At 40.0% G+C, this 17,294-nt stretch overlaps 1 protein-coding gene across 1 annotated transcript in view; it reads right to left on the bottom strand.

Annotated features, from left to right (window-relative positions):
• Nucleotides 1-1,308: 1,308 nt before the first annotated feature.
• Nucleotides 1,309-17,294, bottom strand: part of ADGRV1 (adhesion G protein-coupled receptor V1) — a 419,039-nt gene continuing 403,053 nt past the window's right edge. The window contains exons 88-90 of the mRNA XM_039545618.1: nucleotides 10,900-11,091; nucleotides 9,542-9,719; nucleotides 1,309-1,850 (exon numbers count right to left, since the gene is read on the bottom strand). Of these exons, the coding sequence (XP_039401552.1) occupies nucleotides 1,732-1,850; nucleotides 9,542-9,719; nucleotides 10,900-11,091 (489 nt within the window). The 3' untranslated portion in view covers nucleotides 1,309-1,731. The remainder of the gene's footprint in view (nucleotides 1,851-9,541; nucleotides 9,720-10,899; nucleotides 11,092-17,294) is intronic.

Raw genomic sequence — 17,294 nt, 5'->3', positions numbered from 1 at the left:
GTATTTACATTTATTTAGTTATGAAAATCATAGAATAGATTCCTTTATTTCTGATCAATTGCAGAACCATAGTCAAGGTACACTTATTCTGGCCCTGTAATTACCTCTCCTCCACTCTGCCCACAGTCTCAGCCAGGGCTATTTCTCACATCTGAAAATTTGACTAAAAGTATGTATTTTTCACGCTCACACTTCTCCAAGAATGATTGAAGTGATGATACTCATACTTCCCACAATAATTTCCTTCTTGGAGGAGACCAAACATGCAAAAGTTCAGAAAGCAGTTCAGAAAGTTTTAACCATATGCAAATATGGGATTATCGTGGAAGCTGGACAACAATACCTGTTAGCAACAGCAGGATATACCAGACAAGCATTATAACAGCTAATTTATTTCTTTTTTATTTAGGAACAAATGATAAAGGTTACACTTTAGTAAAAGATCCCAGACAGCCCTCTTAAAGACAGTTTGACTGGCAAGGCCTTTGATGTCACTCAGTTACACAAAATGCAATTATAAAATGCACTATTTCAAATTAAAATTCCCATAAGTGTTCCCATATTACAGGTTTCTTTTAAAAAAGAGGACGTGTTGCTCAGAGCTTTCCCAATTTAAAGCCTTCAGGCAAGTCCCTAATATGTGACAGGCTTGTTTAGAATTTACACTACTTCCACAATACACCATTTTAACAAAAAATGTTCTGTGGAGAACTACTTCGGCCTCCCTCTCTAATGTTTTTTTCAGCTTCTCTGTGCAGTAACACACAATTAGTGATTCTTATAAGGTTGTTCAGCTTCCCCTTCTGAATACTCAGTTGCTTCCAGTGTGTCTTGTTCAGAGGAAAACACCAGCCGTCCCACCTTCCCCCAGCCGCTTTTTTGTATGCAGCTTTGTAATTCTAGGTTACTTATCTGACCCTCTTGTAATGCAATTCTTAACCCTTAAACCAGCTAGAATATAGCCCTCTATACAGAGATGATTAGACAACTCCATTCATTGAAATCCCTCCTACAGATTTTCTGCTGGTGTATGAGAAGTAACTTAGTTTAAAAAAACAAAAACAAAAACCCAACAGCAGTGTAACAGAACCATCAAGATAGACGTACACCTACTGAGTGATCTTTTAACTGTCTATATCTCTCCTTCCCTTCTATTTGTTTCTGACCCTCACATGTTGTGTCATGTCAGAATTTAAATTGTAAGATCTCTGGAGCAAGCACTGTGTCTTTACTTGCTTCTGTGACGCTCACAGTTGTTAGCTCTCAAAAAACAAAGAACATGTTACAGGGAGGGACTGTGTCAATAAAATCATCTCCTGCTCAACTATAATTGACCACCTCAACTTCCAGTTCCAGAAATATTATTTTTCACTTGGACAATGCTCAGACACAAATAACGACAGACATGTTTATATCAAACGAATTCTACTGGGTTTATTAAATGGTGTTACACATAAAGGTTAATTTAAAAAAATCTACACTTCATGGAATATGTGCATCCACTCAGAGGATACAAATCTGGGCCAACTTCCATTGAATCTGTTGATGGTCAGTCACTGTAAAAAAGTACAAGTTATTTTCCGATATACAAAAAGAAAACCTACCATTCTTTGTTAATCATCCAGTACAGCTCACAGCACTCTACCACACAGCTGCATGTAATGTTTTACTGCAAAAGGAAATACAAATATAAAAATATGGAGATTTGAATGAAAAAAAACCCCAATGGTGTTAGAGGTGAGTGTCTGCTATGGGTATTCTTCTAAGTTCTACAATCTGTGAGTTAGCCATGCTGCCTCCATCCTGGCTGCCATGGTAGGAATCATTATCACTGATATTGAGGCCTGCACCTGAAACACAAAGCCAAGAAAAAAACAATGAGAACTGAAGACTGAAACAGCAAGGATGAGATCATATCCTGTTAAACAGGGAAACCTGCCCTACTTCTCTATTCTTATTACAGCAGCTCTTCTCCTCCCCCACAAAAGTACAGCAGATTTTCTGATATGGTCTATAGCTTTGCACCCACAGACTGTAGGCTCATTTAACTGAGGCACATCTCTGCACCTACACTTGTTCATGCCTTTGCCTGCAACGTAGGTCACTTAAATGTCTCAGTACCTGATTTGATGGTGTGAACAGGGTACTCAGATATCTACCTGGCAGTCTCTGTTTCCCTGACATCACATGCATAAATGGAAGCCTTGTTAAGGTTGCGCTCAAAATTTGACCCACAGGAGTTTTTTCTTAGGTGATTCATTTATAGTGGTGGAATCTACCATATGATGCTAAAATGATAATTTAAGTTGTTTCAATAGGGTTCTACTTTCAACATGACCAAAAGGGCAGGTTAAATATCCTTCCTTAACTCTTCCTGCTTAAATCTACAACTGGCACTGGCTAATGCATTGCGCCTTTCCTCTAGTGCAAGGTAACACTGTAATAAACAAAGCATAAAAATGAACAGCTCTTATTTGGGCTTTTCGGGACTTGAGATTCAGATTTATTCAGAACTGCACCTCAATGAAATTAAGTGTGATAACTCCAAAACAGACATTACTTTCCAGTGAAATCAGTGACAAATAGCCAAGGGCTAAGGAAAATTACACAGACTGGGCAAAATCCAGGGACTCCAGTGATTGCAAAGGAGTTACACCAGGAATGAGATTTGGTTCACTAGGTTCTGAAAATGTTGTGCCCATGAAAACCATAATTTCCATTTTTTCAGGCTAAAATATTTTAAGAAATATAAATCAGTTGTAAAGCTGACTTCTTGCTCTTCAATCCCTAGCTGGCATCCTAGGCTTTAGAATGTTTAGGAATGGAAAGGTTGTGGATCAATAGTTTTCCTTTTAAGTTTCAGAAGGTGCCTCATATCTTTTTAGGTCACCAGATGTTCTCTCCTTTAGTAAGTTTCACCATGCACTTCCAAATAGGAAACTGGAGGGGGTGGGGTGAGGGCAGGATGGGGCATTGAATATAGGAAATGTGAAAGATCAGCTATAAGAGATAGTCAGGCTGTGATACAGAGAAGGACTCAGAAGGAAGCAAAGTGACAGGTTAACTTTTGCAAGAAGGTATAACACTCTGGGTGTGTGATACCTGAATTCATTCAAGAGAGAGATCACCATCAAGGAAGGGAGGTGTAAAAAGCTGTCTGATGAGGGCAAGATATACCATAATGCTAGCGGTGGAGGAGTTTAGACTCTGAATTAGCGAAGCTCTTAATTTGAGGAGTAGGTCTATTGAAGCCAGTGTGCCTACACCTACATTTAAGTTAGATGTGCTTGAAAGGCAACACATGTAAAATAAATGAAAATTATTTTTTGCACAAAACAATTAGCCTGTAGAATTTATTGCCACAAGATATCTTTAAGACGAAGAGGTGAATGGCTTTCAAAAAGGATTAGACACTTAAATGGTTAATGAGGATTATTTTACAATGTACATGAACCCTCATGCTTCAGGGCTCTAGATAACCACTAACTGATGGTGTTAGAAATACATTTCTCTTGCAGGCATGTTATTCCAGAATTGTCCACTGTGGGGGTTTCTTGAAGTATCTGGCACTGGTCACTATCAGAGACAAGATACTGGACTACATTGACTAATCTGATATTGCAATACTTACATTCCTAAATGGAACATGGCCATGCACATCCTTTTAGGAAGGAGACAACAGTACTGTTGTGTTTAAAGTAGGTTAATTCCCTTTATAACAATCACTGTTCTGACAAAATGTTTAGGAATTGATCCTTTTTAGGAATTAGAGTTTCAATGTAACCGGGATACCAAACTACCAAACAGTCGGTCTACAGATGAGTAAGGCTAGGAGTGTTTACAAGACAAGGTTTGCAGAGTTCATTGGGCCAGCTTGTTCTCAGTTTAGGGCACATTTTGCCTCAGAACTAGATGTAATCATTTAGGAGTGAGCATGTTTATCTTGCAAAACCAGCGAGGCCCCTCCAGTGACATCTACTGGTCGAAAGATTTATTCAATGAATCCCAACACTCAGCATACTTTAATAATTGTTCCATATGAAGGGCCCAAGTTTGATCTTACTTAGCTGCCTGCACATGTATCAAGCTTTCACTATAATGTCGGTACAAAATTTTGGGTGTATTTTCAACTTGTTATTTTTATCTGTGGTACACATTTTCTAGGGGTATTTTTTATCATATTATATACACATACACTATATTCTGTATCCATCACACTTTTATAGTCAATGTGCAATATTAGACATTAAATACAAAAATCAGATGGTAGATATACACACACTCTTTACACTTTACATCTTGTTCTATGGGATTGGCTGGCTACAGAAATTGGTAGAGTAATATGTCACCAATTGATATCCATACCTCTAGTGACAAATTTTAGGATTCAATGGAAATGAATCCTTGGTTCTAGTGGAACCATGTCCCCCATCCACTATTTCAACTAGCACCTCTGTTGGCAGTGACAGAGGAGAAGCCAATTGAATGGGCAGGGAGATCACCTTCTCCCCCTTTTCTCACCTTTTGACTTGTTCCTTTCAGACTGGATATGAGGTGAATTGGTGAGGCAAGATGGGGGAGCTAACATTGCCATTGCCTGTACCATCACTGTGGATAAAAAGGACTTTTCCCTACAAAGAGTTTATCCAGCACCTTTCATAAATGCTAAACAACTGAACATTTCAGCCAATATTTTCAAAAGTGATTTCTAGTTTTGGGTTCCCAATCTGAGACACTGAGTCTCAAACTGAGCAAAATGACAGCAGCCAAAATTAGCAGACTGTTTTGAAAATGTTGACCTGTTCTATACTATACTCAACAAATTATCGTGGGAAGCTTACATGGCGTTATGTGTTGTATTTTAATAATAGATTTACTTTTCAAATTATTTTTGATTTTGGAGGTTTTTTTAATTATTAATGCAGAAGGGCCAAATTCAGGCTGGCAGTGAACAAAACTGCACTAAACATTGCAAATGTGGGTCATAAACCTCCCTACCATGGTTCTGTCATCACTTGATAATCTCAGGCAGGGCAGGCTCCAGGCACCAGTGCAGGAAGCAGGTGCTTGGGGCAGACAATGGAAAGGGGTGGCATGTCCAGGCCTTTGGCAGCAATTCGGCGGCGGGTCCCTCAGTCCCTCTCGGAGGGAAGGACCGGCTGCTGAATTGCTGCCGAAGAATGAAGCAGCGTGGTGGAGTTGCTGCTGATTACAGCTTTATCTTTTTTTTTTCCCTTCACTGCTTGGGGCAGCAAAAAAGCTGGAGCCACACCTGATCTCAGGTGTGATGTGGTAGTGCAGGGGTAGGCAACCTATGGCACGGGTGCCGAAGGCGGCATGCGAGCTGATTTTCAGTGCCACTCACACTGCCCAGGTCCTGGCCACTGGTCCGGAGGGCTCTGCATTTTAATTTAATTTTAAATGAAGCTTCTAAAACATTTTAAAAACCTTATTTACTTTACATACAACAATAGTTTAGTTATATATTATAGACTTATAGAAAGAGACCTTCTAAAAATGTTAAAATGTATTACTGGCACGCGAAACCTTAAATTAGAGTGAATAAATGAAGACTCGGCACCCCACGTCTGAAAGGTTGCCGACCCCTGTGGTAGTGCTTATGAGCCAAAAGTATGGTCTGCCTTGACTTCTGAATGACCCCTATAAACAGACCTGCTCCCCAAACAGCTTATTCATACCACAGGCACGAGAAGGAGGAAAGAACGAAACTGTGCATGAGGCCTGTTTTAGAGGCTTTTATGTGTTGAACCTCCATTGGGCCCAGAGGGCGTGACTTCAGTAGAATGTCACCGAAAAGGAGGGGTGGGAGTGTTTGTGATTGGTGGGAATATGGTTGGAACTGAGAGGTCAGTAAGGCTAGCATGCAGTTCCGGCATTAAAATTTATGCCTAAGGAGCAACGCTTAGGAGTAATTCACTGCTGGAGGCCAGCATCCACCGATTTTTCCCTTCATCCTATCCCTTTTTGACTACACTCCACCCTTACATAACATGTGGAGATCCAGGGGCTTACTGCTTTCTAGACAGGAGGACTGAAGTGTAGCTGTGCTTAAATGGGAGTCACTTTAAAATGGTTTTATATCTTAATTACTCTAACCCCATGTATTAGAGTGAATCAGTCTGACAGAGGAGGGGCTCATTAAGCTGTCAAGATGAGCTTGAGCACTAAAAAAGGAATCAGAGGCAAAATGTGATCTAGCCCAAAATGAACGGGTATTATTAGATAATTAATGTAATTAGCAATAACTAATTATGGAATAATTATCCTTATTCAGTGGAAGCATAGTCCTTTGATTTATTATGAAAGCCATAAAAGAAATAAAATAAAATAAACCATTTAAGCCAACCTAATTACTAGCAGGAAACAAACAAGGTTTTAGCATCAATCAACAGGCAGTACATTTTTTCATATTATTTTTCCTGGAGTAATCTTTCCTTAATCCCTTGCACAGAGCTGAAGCTCATGGAGTTATGCAAACTACATGATACGGTACCCAATTTCTCTGCTTCCCTGGCACAATGCTGCATTGGAGCCAGCTTAACTGGCCACTGGAGAATTCCCCCATAGTGGAATCCTTGGGTGACTTAGACTCCCCATAGTAGCTCCTGTAGTATTCCTTCCAATACAGGGGGCCTGGCTAGTGGAAAGGGGACATAGCTGGGTTTTCTTATGTTCAGCAATTCCTGGCTGACAAGATCACTGGCAGCAAGCATAAATTAGAGAAACCTTCAGGTTGCTCTGAATTACTCTGGTATGAAGTGCAGAGGTGTCATAAAGACATCTTTGCACATTCTCATGCTGAGCAGTCGCTCAGGATCTGAGCCATTATTTCTAGCATGACTAGGGCTACCTGTAGAATTTTCTGGATTGACAATCTTGGGGAATGAAGTCTTCTACTTATCCTTAGACCAGGTAAAACAAAGGCAGCAGGAGTGCAAACTTCCCCACCCCACTAAAATGCCTCAACCTTTTTCTAAACGGGCTACCAGAAATGCACTGTGCAGTACAGGGCAATCTTAGGTCATTCTCTTGAGTCTGCAGAAAGGTTGTCAGATAGTATCTAATAGGAACCAAATAGAAATGCTTTTCTTTAATCACCTCAAATGTGCCATTTCTTAAAAGTCTCATTTGAAAATGTATCTTTTCTCCTTTGCCTGCATCTTTTAATTGCTCTCTCGTTGTTTATCCCTGTAATTGTATTATTTAACTCTGCCATGGATTTTGGATTAACTGTGATGGCCCACAGTCACAGTCTGGATCCTCATTCAAACTCTTCTCTTCAAGGTTTTCCTTGGGTACATTAGACAAGTGGGGCCAGTTCAGATCTTGATTTGATTTGAATCTGGATCTGATTTATCTAGCTACTTTTATGAGCTCTTTTTACTGGAGTTTTCTTAAAGCCTGGAGGTGTTCAGAACCAAGGTCTTGGCTCAAACTCACCTCTCATATAAAATAAAGTAGTGCTGAACTAAGGCAAACTATTCTTACCGTTGGTTAATAAACCACCATCACATTAAATCCCTGCTGTTCTCAAATTGGAACTGATGTTTTAAGGCCCACTCCTGAACACTCTTTACTATTGAACATTGTGATTACTGCTGTGAATGGCCCCACTGACATCAATGCAGCTGCACAAAACAATAAGCACTATTATTGGTGGTAAGCATGTGCAACATCTAACCCATAATGATGAAAGGCTCCATTATTATCAGAGATCGTAGTTTTCAGTGATGAAAAAACAAAATTCTCTGATTAAAAAAAACGTAAAATCCACAATTTTCCACAATTAAAATGAAATGCTTCACTTTAGTTTCCCTAGCCACAATATGTATAGGTATCAATTGAACACGATGTTTTATTGATATACAGTAGAACCCCAATTGTTCGAACCTCCGTTATCCAGCTCTCAGTATTAACTGAACCACCAGCTGCCCAGGGTGGACAGTGACTGGGGCTTGGGCGGTCAACCCCAGGCGTCTGGGTAATGGAGGCTCAGATAAACAAGGTTCTACTGTATGTTTTTATTTTTTCACAAAATTGTAAAAAATAAAGTTTCTCTGTAAAAATGCAAATTCCATGTTTTTCCATGGCAAATGGATTTCTAGGATCCCTGTTTACTACCAATCTTCTGTGTCATTCATTTTCCTGTAAGATTATTTTAAAAGCATATAGAAGGAAAAAATAAAACAAAAAAAAAATAAAGGCCATGAATTTTTTAAATGAATGCCTGAAGCCAGCGGGAGCTGCCAAGTGCTCAGAATTTTTGAAAATCAGGCAACTTATTTAGAGCCCAATTACGGATTTAGGAATCTAATTTCAGGCACCTAATTTTGAAAATCTTGGTCAAAAACTTTACTAACTGCCACAGTAGTTAGCAGTAGACTTGGTGACAAAATAAAAGTGTGCTGGAAAATGTCCAGTAGAAATGAACATGTCCAGAAAATGAACAGCAGAGTGGACAATGTAAATAAATACCACTGAAAAATGCAAAGTTAGTGACAATCTATAAAAAAAATAATTTGGTTGCTTTGTGCCTAACCCCTAGAATCATCTTATAATTCCCTTTTTCATAAAAAAATCAATTGGCTTGCTATAGTTTTATAAAACAAAAACAAGTTAAGTGGCACCAGCAGAATGTGTATCTTTGTGTATTTATTGTAACATTGGCTGTTTATTTGGAAGCTGCACTGAATTAATGTGGAGGACTTTCTCAAGCACAGAAAGGAACATGAACACTTTTAACACGTTTCACATACACAGGACTAAAGTAAAGGGTCCCCACTGTTGGGGTACACTTTTTAATTAAATTGGAAACGTGCAACTATTCAAGGGCAGTTCAGCTTTAATGTACATATACTTTGAATATACTGCACCATATATTAGGAATTTAAATGAGAGAATATTATTTAAAGCTTAACTTTTGAGGGATCAATCCAATCTACACTGAAGTTAATGAGAATCATTCCACAGAGTTTAATAGGAGTTGGATTGAGTCATAAGACAGTATGAATATACTTAATAAAACAGCTGAAACCTGGTGAAGGGAGAGGGTCCCAGAGCCCAGGCTCCACCCTGAACCTGAACATCTACACTGCTTTTTTTAGCCCCATTGAGTAGGCCCCGCAAAACCAAGTCCGTTGACTCGCTGCTGTGGGGTTTCTTTATTTATTTGGTTTTACTTTGCTATGTAGACTTACTCCTAAAGTTCTTGGAGAAAAATGTTAAACTTTCAACCTTTCCTGGCTTCTGTTGGTTTGCGTCACAGGCTTAATGTTATTCAAATGATGCTTTTGTAGGCCTATTTCCCTTTGTTATTTCAAATAATATGGTCATTATTCTTAGTTCATAGAATAACAGTTCACACCAAAACAAAAATGTTGTTCTAGATTTGCACTGGCAATCAAGAATGTGTTAGCAGCAATTGGATCTTCCCTTTTAGTGACTCCCTGGGAAACTGTTATGTTAGGACAAAGCACAGCATACAGGCTTCTAGAAACAAAGAAAAAAAGCTGCTACTCACCAGTTTTTAAAGCAAATATTAAGTCATCAAACTCCTGTGATTCCTCATCAGCCACCAATGAGCCGTTACTAAATCCTCCAGAAGCGTTAAAGGCATTCCCATTTTGAGGGCTCTGCTTAAAAGCAGCACTGGCCTGACTAGCTGGCCGCAAGGATGCCCTCTCCCAGTCTGCTGGCACCTTAAATGAGTTAAAAAGTCTCAAAGCTGCAGTTATCATCAAAGCTATAGTACATGAATAGTCCTGTCTGTCTACATTCTTAACCAGCCCCTCATCACCACAGTATCTGAATGGTTTGAACCCATGACTATGCAGGATCAGGGAAATTGTAATGGGCTCTTTTGTGCCTCTTCCAGGGGAAAGTCTAGTTCAATGTTTTTCTTTTTAAAATGACTGCAATGGATTACAAGTAATTTAGCTTTGTGTTCATTATGGATGGACTAGTTGGTTTAAAGAAGTAATCCAACTTTTCCCTATATCTGAACATTCTCCTCAGGTACAAAGAAGTTCCAACTGAAGTACTCTAAAATTCCATTCAAAATCTCTTTGTTTGTTCTTTCTTTGAATGTCAACATTGCTGCCTTTCCCCCTCTCCTGAGACCCTCCGATACAGTCTTTCCTCTCCATACCATCTAAGATCCTCTATCTTTCCACTTCATACGACCCTTCATTGGCGCCCCACTCTTCCTCCCTCCCGTCCCATGACAATTTTATTTATTTGTTTAAGTAATTCATCTTCACAATATTATGTGCCTTTGAAAATGCTGGGGCAGAGCTTGGTAGTACATCCCATCAGCCACCTAATTCAAAACTAGAGCTGGCCAGAAAACAGAATTTATGTCCCAGAAAAACAATTGAGTTGAATTGTTTTTGTTTTACATAACTCAACATGTGACAAATCCATAAAGATCAGAGGTGAAAACCTGGCCCTACTGAAGTCAACAGGAGTTTTGCCATGGACCTCAATGGGGCCAGGATTCACCCCACAATTACAGTAATTTGGAAAGTATTTTATGTTGACTGTGACCTACTTTTCAAATACGCAATCCATGGCTAACAAGCAATGTAAAAAAACAACAACCAGGGAAAGCTGATCTATAGATCCGATGTTACCAGAGAGCTGTAATTCACAGAAGCACTACCATGCCTGAGAATAGCAACTTTTATTGTACAAACTAATGTCATTATATATATAATTATATAATTGAGACATGAAGCATAAAAACAAATATAATCCCACCCCGTCAATTCATAGGTGGTCATCTCACATCTATGTATATCACTGTTTCCCCATTCAGCTATACAACTGGCCTCTTTACAGTAAGTATGATAATGATTATGAGGTATAGAATACAGGTACCTCTTCCATAGCACTGATCAGGTTCTGAGTAGACTTGCTGATCTCTCCTCCTGCTGGGGGCATCCCACTGCCATGTGTGAAAAAGGCAGAGCCTGGGCTTGTATGTCCATTCATATCTATGGTGTAACTTGCTTTCACAGGGCAACAAAGCTGGTTGTGTAGGATAAAATACACCACAAAGACATAAAGGCCCTGGGGAAAAAGAAAGCAGCAGTGAAATGAAGCAATCCTAGATTGGGAACACAGAGTCATGACAAGATTCTACATGCTGTAGCAGATGCCTCCTATAACTCCAACAGCCAATGGTTCATATGATTGGGATATGATACACTGAATCACAAGAGAAGGTGTCATTGTAAAACACAGGTTTAGAAGTTAACAGTAAATGCAATCTTATGTCCGGAGGCCTCCAGTAATGGGTCATTAAAAATGAATATCTGGTTTAACCCACCCCGTTGTGAAGCCAAGATCACAGCAAAAAACAAGTTTCTCAACCATCACAACAGTGAGAAAACAGGATTAGGGACTGCTTTCCAATAGAAATTGGCAACTGCTGACCACTTATTTTATTCTGCCAGCCACTATTTTTTGTTCTCTTATTGACCTGCTGGCTCCTTACATTCCTGTCCTAATATCAATCTCATGCAAACTGCATTGCTGCCATCATTGATATCATGCTGCAGTTTTAAAAGAAATTCTCCAGTGGCTTTCATTTACGATTTTTACAAGAGCCCTTCTGTATGTCTCGGTGGCTCTTCTTTAAAACTTGCTAATTTTGACCTTTAAGTTGAGCCAACAAAAAGTGTTAAAACTGTGTCTTTTGTCTGCACAGAAATCATATCATTTAACTTTTGGGAATGAAATCTGACTCTCTCTTTCTGGTCTGATTGTTAAATTATATGAATACTGGGGGCGCAGGAGGGAACAACTTGTTAAATAAAGAAGAGATCTGCAGAAAGGAGAATTCAGGAAGGCTTCCTGGTATTGAATTTGCATTGTTTTAATGGCTCCTTCTGTCCTGAGGACTTATGAAAAAACTAAATAGGACAAGTCATTTGAAACGTACCCTGGAGGCATGAAACTTGTAATTGAGATTATAAATAGTAAATGAGCTTTCCTTTAGCCTCTTATTCTCGGGAATTTCTAACGTTTGCAACTTTAAATATGAAACGAGACTGGTAACACCCAGTTTCTGCATGTATGCACACCCACGCGACAGACTGACTGAAACCACACTTTATCAGAGTCACAGATTCATCGATTTGAAGGCCAGAAGAGATCCTTATGATTATCAGGGCCAGATTAAAGACTTTTGGAGCCCTATGCACTATGGAAATTGTGTGTGTGGGGGGGGGGCGCTACCTACCTTAGACTAGACAGAGAGGGCCCAAGCCTGTGGGGTTGCTGCCCTCTCCATAAGAATGCGGTGGGGGGGGGGTATGTCCTGTATGCAGCTAGGGTCCTGCTCCCAGTCCCACCTATTCCTGAACTCAGGCTCTGCTGCCGGTAGGAGTAGTATCCCTAGCCCTGCTTCTGCCTCTGGGCTCTTGTCTTGCCTCGGGCCTGGTAGGATCTGAGTTCAGCTGGGGTGTGCAAGTTGCTTCCTGCACCATTGATGGTGGTTGCAAAACCTAGTGGCATTATGACCCTGTAAGCCAGGTCACAACACTACTCACTCACTCTAAAGTTTTGCTTTGTTTTGTTTGTGGGTGCAGCTATGTATAAAAAAAAAATCTGCATTTGTACATTTCACTTTCATGATAAAGAGATTGCACTGTTTTTCTTTGTTTATCATTTTTACAGTGCAAATATTTGTAATAAAATAATAATATAAAGTGAGCAGTGTACACTTTGTATTCTGTGTAGCAATTGAAATCAATATATTTGAAAATGCAGAAAAACATCCAAAAATATTTAATAAATTTCAGTTGGTATTCTTTTGTTTAACAATGCAACTAAAACTGCAATTAATTGTGATTAATTTTATCATGATTAATTTTTTAAATCATATGAGTTAACTGTGAATAATGAACAGCCCTAGTATAAAGCATAAAAAGGTCTGTTGAAGCAATTCTAAGAAGAATTGATGATTGTAAAATCACTGCACTCTAGAGTTCAGACAGTCTCTAGAAATTCAATCTCTAAGAACCCATTCATAAAAGTTGCACATATATTTTATGTACCATTTGCATTTTTCAAAAAGAATCTGCATATTGAAAATGACTCACATGAAAACTGCGCACTTCCTTCCAATCGAATTGAAAGGATATAGGATTTTGCTGTGGAGGGCCAAATTCTGCCAGGCCCTGCCATATGTCCTGCCAGTGGACACTCTGACAGAAAAACCTGATATGATGCAAAGTGCCACTGAGGATTGGCAGTCAACTAGTGCTGCTGCAAAAGCATGGCCAATGCGGGGGCATGATTAGGTAACTATGGTGCCCCAGTGGAAACTAAAGCTGCCTCCGATACAGAAATGTCCAGGGAAGACAGGTGGTGGTACTAGCCTGGGTAAATCATCTCAAATGAATTTGCTTGAAACATACTAGAGCAGGCAGGTGCAGAAAGGTGCCCTTTGCACTTCCTTCCCTCTTCCCTGTGCCAGCAAGAGTTAATCTGCCTTGAAACATTCTAAGCTTTCCCTGGGCACCTCAAATGGAGTGTGCTCTTCCAACAAGAAAGGAAAGGTCAATTCAGAACAACTGCTATCCCTCAAGTAACTGGTGAATTGATTGGGGATCAGGGAGGCATAGGGAATCCCTGGTCACATCCCCTTTCTCCCATGCATACTCCCATGCCAGCGTGGGGTATGAGTTCCTAGAGTGGCTCTGTACCAGCAGAAGATTACCAATTTAGGCTGGAATCTGCCAGTGATGAGAGATCAAGCTCCATTACCAAACCCAAGAATCTGGAACAGAGGCTGTCTCTCTCCCTCTCTGCAGTGCTGGTACATGGGAGGAAGGGTATCTTTAGAGAGTTTAAGGCGGGAGTACAGGCTGCAAACAACAGAAGGCAATATGGTTGTTTTGTGCACTGCACTGCACAGCCCAATTCCAAAGGAGAGCAGTGACATAATTATGTGACTATGGAGCCCCAGAAGAGATTAAAGCTGCTCTCACTGATGTGGCAGGTGGCTGCTTGCTGCTCCTTGTCAGCTCAATCCTCCAGCTCAACTTATTCCACTATATGAATTATATTTTAAACGTTTAAATTGCAGAAGTAGCTGGAGGTCTTGATCTGGGATCAGTGCCCCATTGTGCTAAGCAGTGTATGAATGAATAGAACAAAGACAAGTCCCTTTTCCAGATATCTCATAGTTAAAGCTAGGTGCAACAGGTGGGTGAACAAATAAGTGGATGTGAAGGACAAGGCAAAAAGATGGGCATATATGCATAAGTAAGTAGGCTCAGTGGTCACCATGGGACATTATCCTAACCAGATTAGTAGCTACTATGCAGGTTTAATTCTGAGTGTATTCCAAACACTTGTATCCAGAGGAACCGTTATTATATTAGTCGAGGTTCAGAGAGATTGAGAGATCAACCAGATTCATCTGTACAATTCAACTCTTAAAATAACTCTTCCTTGAGTTACACAGTAGTGGGGAACACACAGCGACAATTTATTAGCAGCAGCTAGGCTTCAACACCCCAGGCTTATGGCAACAAAGCATCATTATAGAAGAGCCCCAGCTCTGCTACACTTAAGGTTAAGACCAACTGGTGTTGGCTGGCTACATCTGCCTCATCTATAATTTCAGTACTTTCTTTGTAAGTACACTCTTGGTCCAGAGGGGCTGATATTAATCATAAAATAGTTTTAAGGTCAGTGACCTACAGTGTTTATTCCCTAATTTAAAACTGTCAGTTAACATCTTGCAAGAGCAGACACAGAGACAAACAGCAAAGATACTTCTCTCAGGACCTGGAAGTCTCTCAGTGTTCTTATGAGAGCCACCAAGCAGCTATTGCAATCATGATGGTTACTGTTGAAGGCTGGGGTGGAATTTCATTATGTGAGCTCCAGAGCAACTTCCACATTTTAATACACACTGGTGATGAAATTGCTCCTCTGTGTTTTTCCATAATGGGTACATAGACTACTCAGATAACCTTTCTGAGTCAAAGGGCACAGTCAGGTATTAGAAACATGAATCCTGACTCTACACTATCACTTATGTCAGCAAAACGTATGTTGCTCCGGGGTGTGAAAAAAAACCCACCCGAGTTTCGCCAGCGTAATTAGTAGTGTACACAGCGCTATGTAAGTGGGAGAACGTCTCCTGTCAACATATTTACCGCCGCTCATTGGGAGTGGTTTACTTATGTCGACGACAGAGCTCTCTCCCATCAGCATAGAGAAGCTACACGAGGGATCTTACAGTGGTACAGCTGCCCTGGTACAGCTCTGCCACTGTAAGCTCACTAATGTAGACATAGCCTTAGTTCTCTCACCCCTGTGCTCTCACTATTACAACACTGCCATCCAAGCAGAAGCTGAGAAAGCAACTTAAATTATGACTAGGGAAAGCAACACTCCTTGCTATGCATCATTTACAAAAGCATTACTTTCATAGACTCATACACTGCAAGGCCAGAAAGGCCCACTGTGACCATCTAGTCTGAATAGGGTGACCAGATGTCCTGATTTTATAGGGACAGTCCCGATATTTGGGTCTTTTTCTCCTATTACCTCCCACCCCTGTCCCGATTTTTCTCACTTGCTGTCTGGTCACCCTAAGTCTGAACTCCTATATAACACAGGCCATAGAACTTTCCCAAAATAATTCCTAGAGCAGATCATTTGGAAAAACACCCAATGTTGATTTAAAAATGGTCAGTGATGGAGAATCTACTCTGACTCTTGGTAAATTGATCCAATGGCTAATTACTGTATATACTCAGTCATAAGCTGAATATTTTTGGTAAAAAAGTGATGCATCAAAGAGCGGGGATCAGCTTATAAACGGGGTACACCAAATTTGGTTATTTTAAACTCTATGGAATCATTGAATTGAATATCTAATACATTGTCATTTTGTTTACCTGGAGTATCTGCAGGTATGGAGCCCCTCAGCTCCCTGTGGCTGCAGTTTGCCGTTCTCAGCTAATCGGACCTGTGGGAAGTGGTGCGCCACTTCCGCAGTTCCCATTGGCTGGGAACGGCAAACTGTGGCCATTGGGAGCTGAGGGGCTCCATGCCTGTGAATGCTCCAGGTAAACAAACGTCCCAACCCGCCAGCGGCTGATGGGCCGGGAGCCAAAGTTTTCCAACCCCTGAAATACAGGGTCGGCTTATAAAAGGGTCATACAGTTTTTGCTATTTTTACCTATCCATTTTGTGGGGTCGTCTTATAAACGAACAGGCTAATGAATGAATATATACGGTACTCTCACCATTAAAAATGTATGCTTTATTTTCATTCTGAAACTGTGTAGTTTAAATTTCCAGCCCTTTGATTCCTAGCCTCTCTCTGCTAGATTGAAGAGCCCATCATTAAATATTTGTTCCCCATGTAGATACTTATAGACTGCAATCCAGTCACCACTTAACCTTATCTTTGTTAAGCTAGATCGAGCTCCTTGAGTCTATCACTATAGGGCATGCTTTCTAATCCTTTAATCATTCTTGTGGCTCTTCTCTGAACCCTCTCCAATTTACCAACATCCTTCTTGAATTGTGCACACAAGAACTGGACACGGTTCTGGACACTGGACCAGCAGTGGTCACATCACTGCAATTATAGAGATAAATAACCTCGCTCTAGTCCTACTCAAGATTCTCCTGTTTATCCATTCCAGGATAGCTCTTTTGGCCACAGCATTACACTGGGAACTCAAGAGTTTTAAAAGAACTGGCTATCTAGACTTTCTGATTTAAAATGTCTAACTTAAGTAGCTTCTGTTAACATCCTCAAGAAATAATAGTGGAATGAAAAGAGTGTTATCACCATATGATGAGATTATATCATCTGTTTTTTCCTCCATCTATAAAACAAATATTTCTTGAACACTTTTGTGGTTTTTTGAATTATTATTGACAATGCTTCCATTTCTATCTAGCAATGGACCAATACCATGATTAGGATTCTTTTTGTTCCTAATATATTTTTTAAACTTCCTTCTTATTGTCTTTAACACTGTTGGCCAGAGATTTCTCTTTGTGCCCCTTGCCTTCCCTTATCAATTTTCTACAATTCCTATCTTCTGATATTCACTACTATCAACTTCCCCTTTCTTCCATTTGTTGCATTTTTTGTTTTATTTATGTATTTATTTATTTTTTACACTTTCCCTCTAAACCAGTTTGCTTTTTCACCAGCATGGCCTTCTTCCTTAATTGTGGGATTATGGTTTTGGGGGCATTTAGCAAGGTGTTCCTAAATGATTCCCAGT

The sequence above is a fragment of the Mauremys reevesii genome, linkage group 6, assembly GCF_016161935.1.
Source record: "Mauremys reevesii isolate NIE-2019 linkage group 6, ASM1616193v1, whole genome shotgun sequence".
Lineage (NCBI taxonomy): Eukaryota > Metazoa > Chordata > Testudines > Geoemydidae > Mauremys > Mauremys reevesii.
The sequence above is the reverse complement of the archived record's forward strand: the minus strand, read 5'-3'. Positions and strand labels throughout refer to the sequence as shown.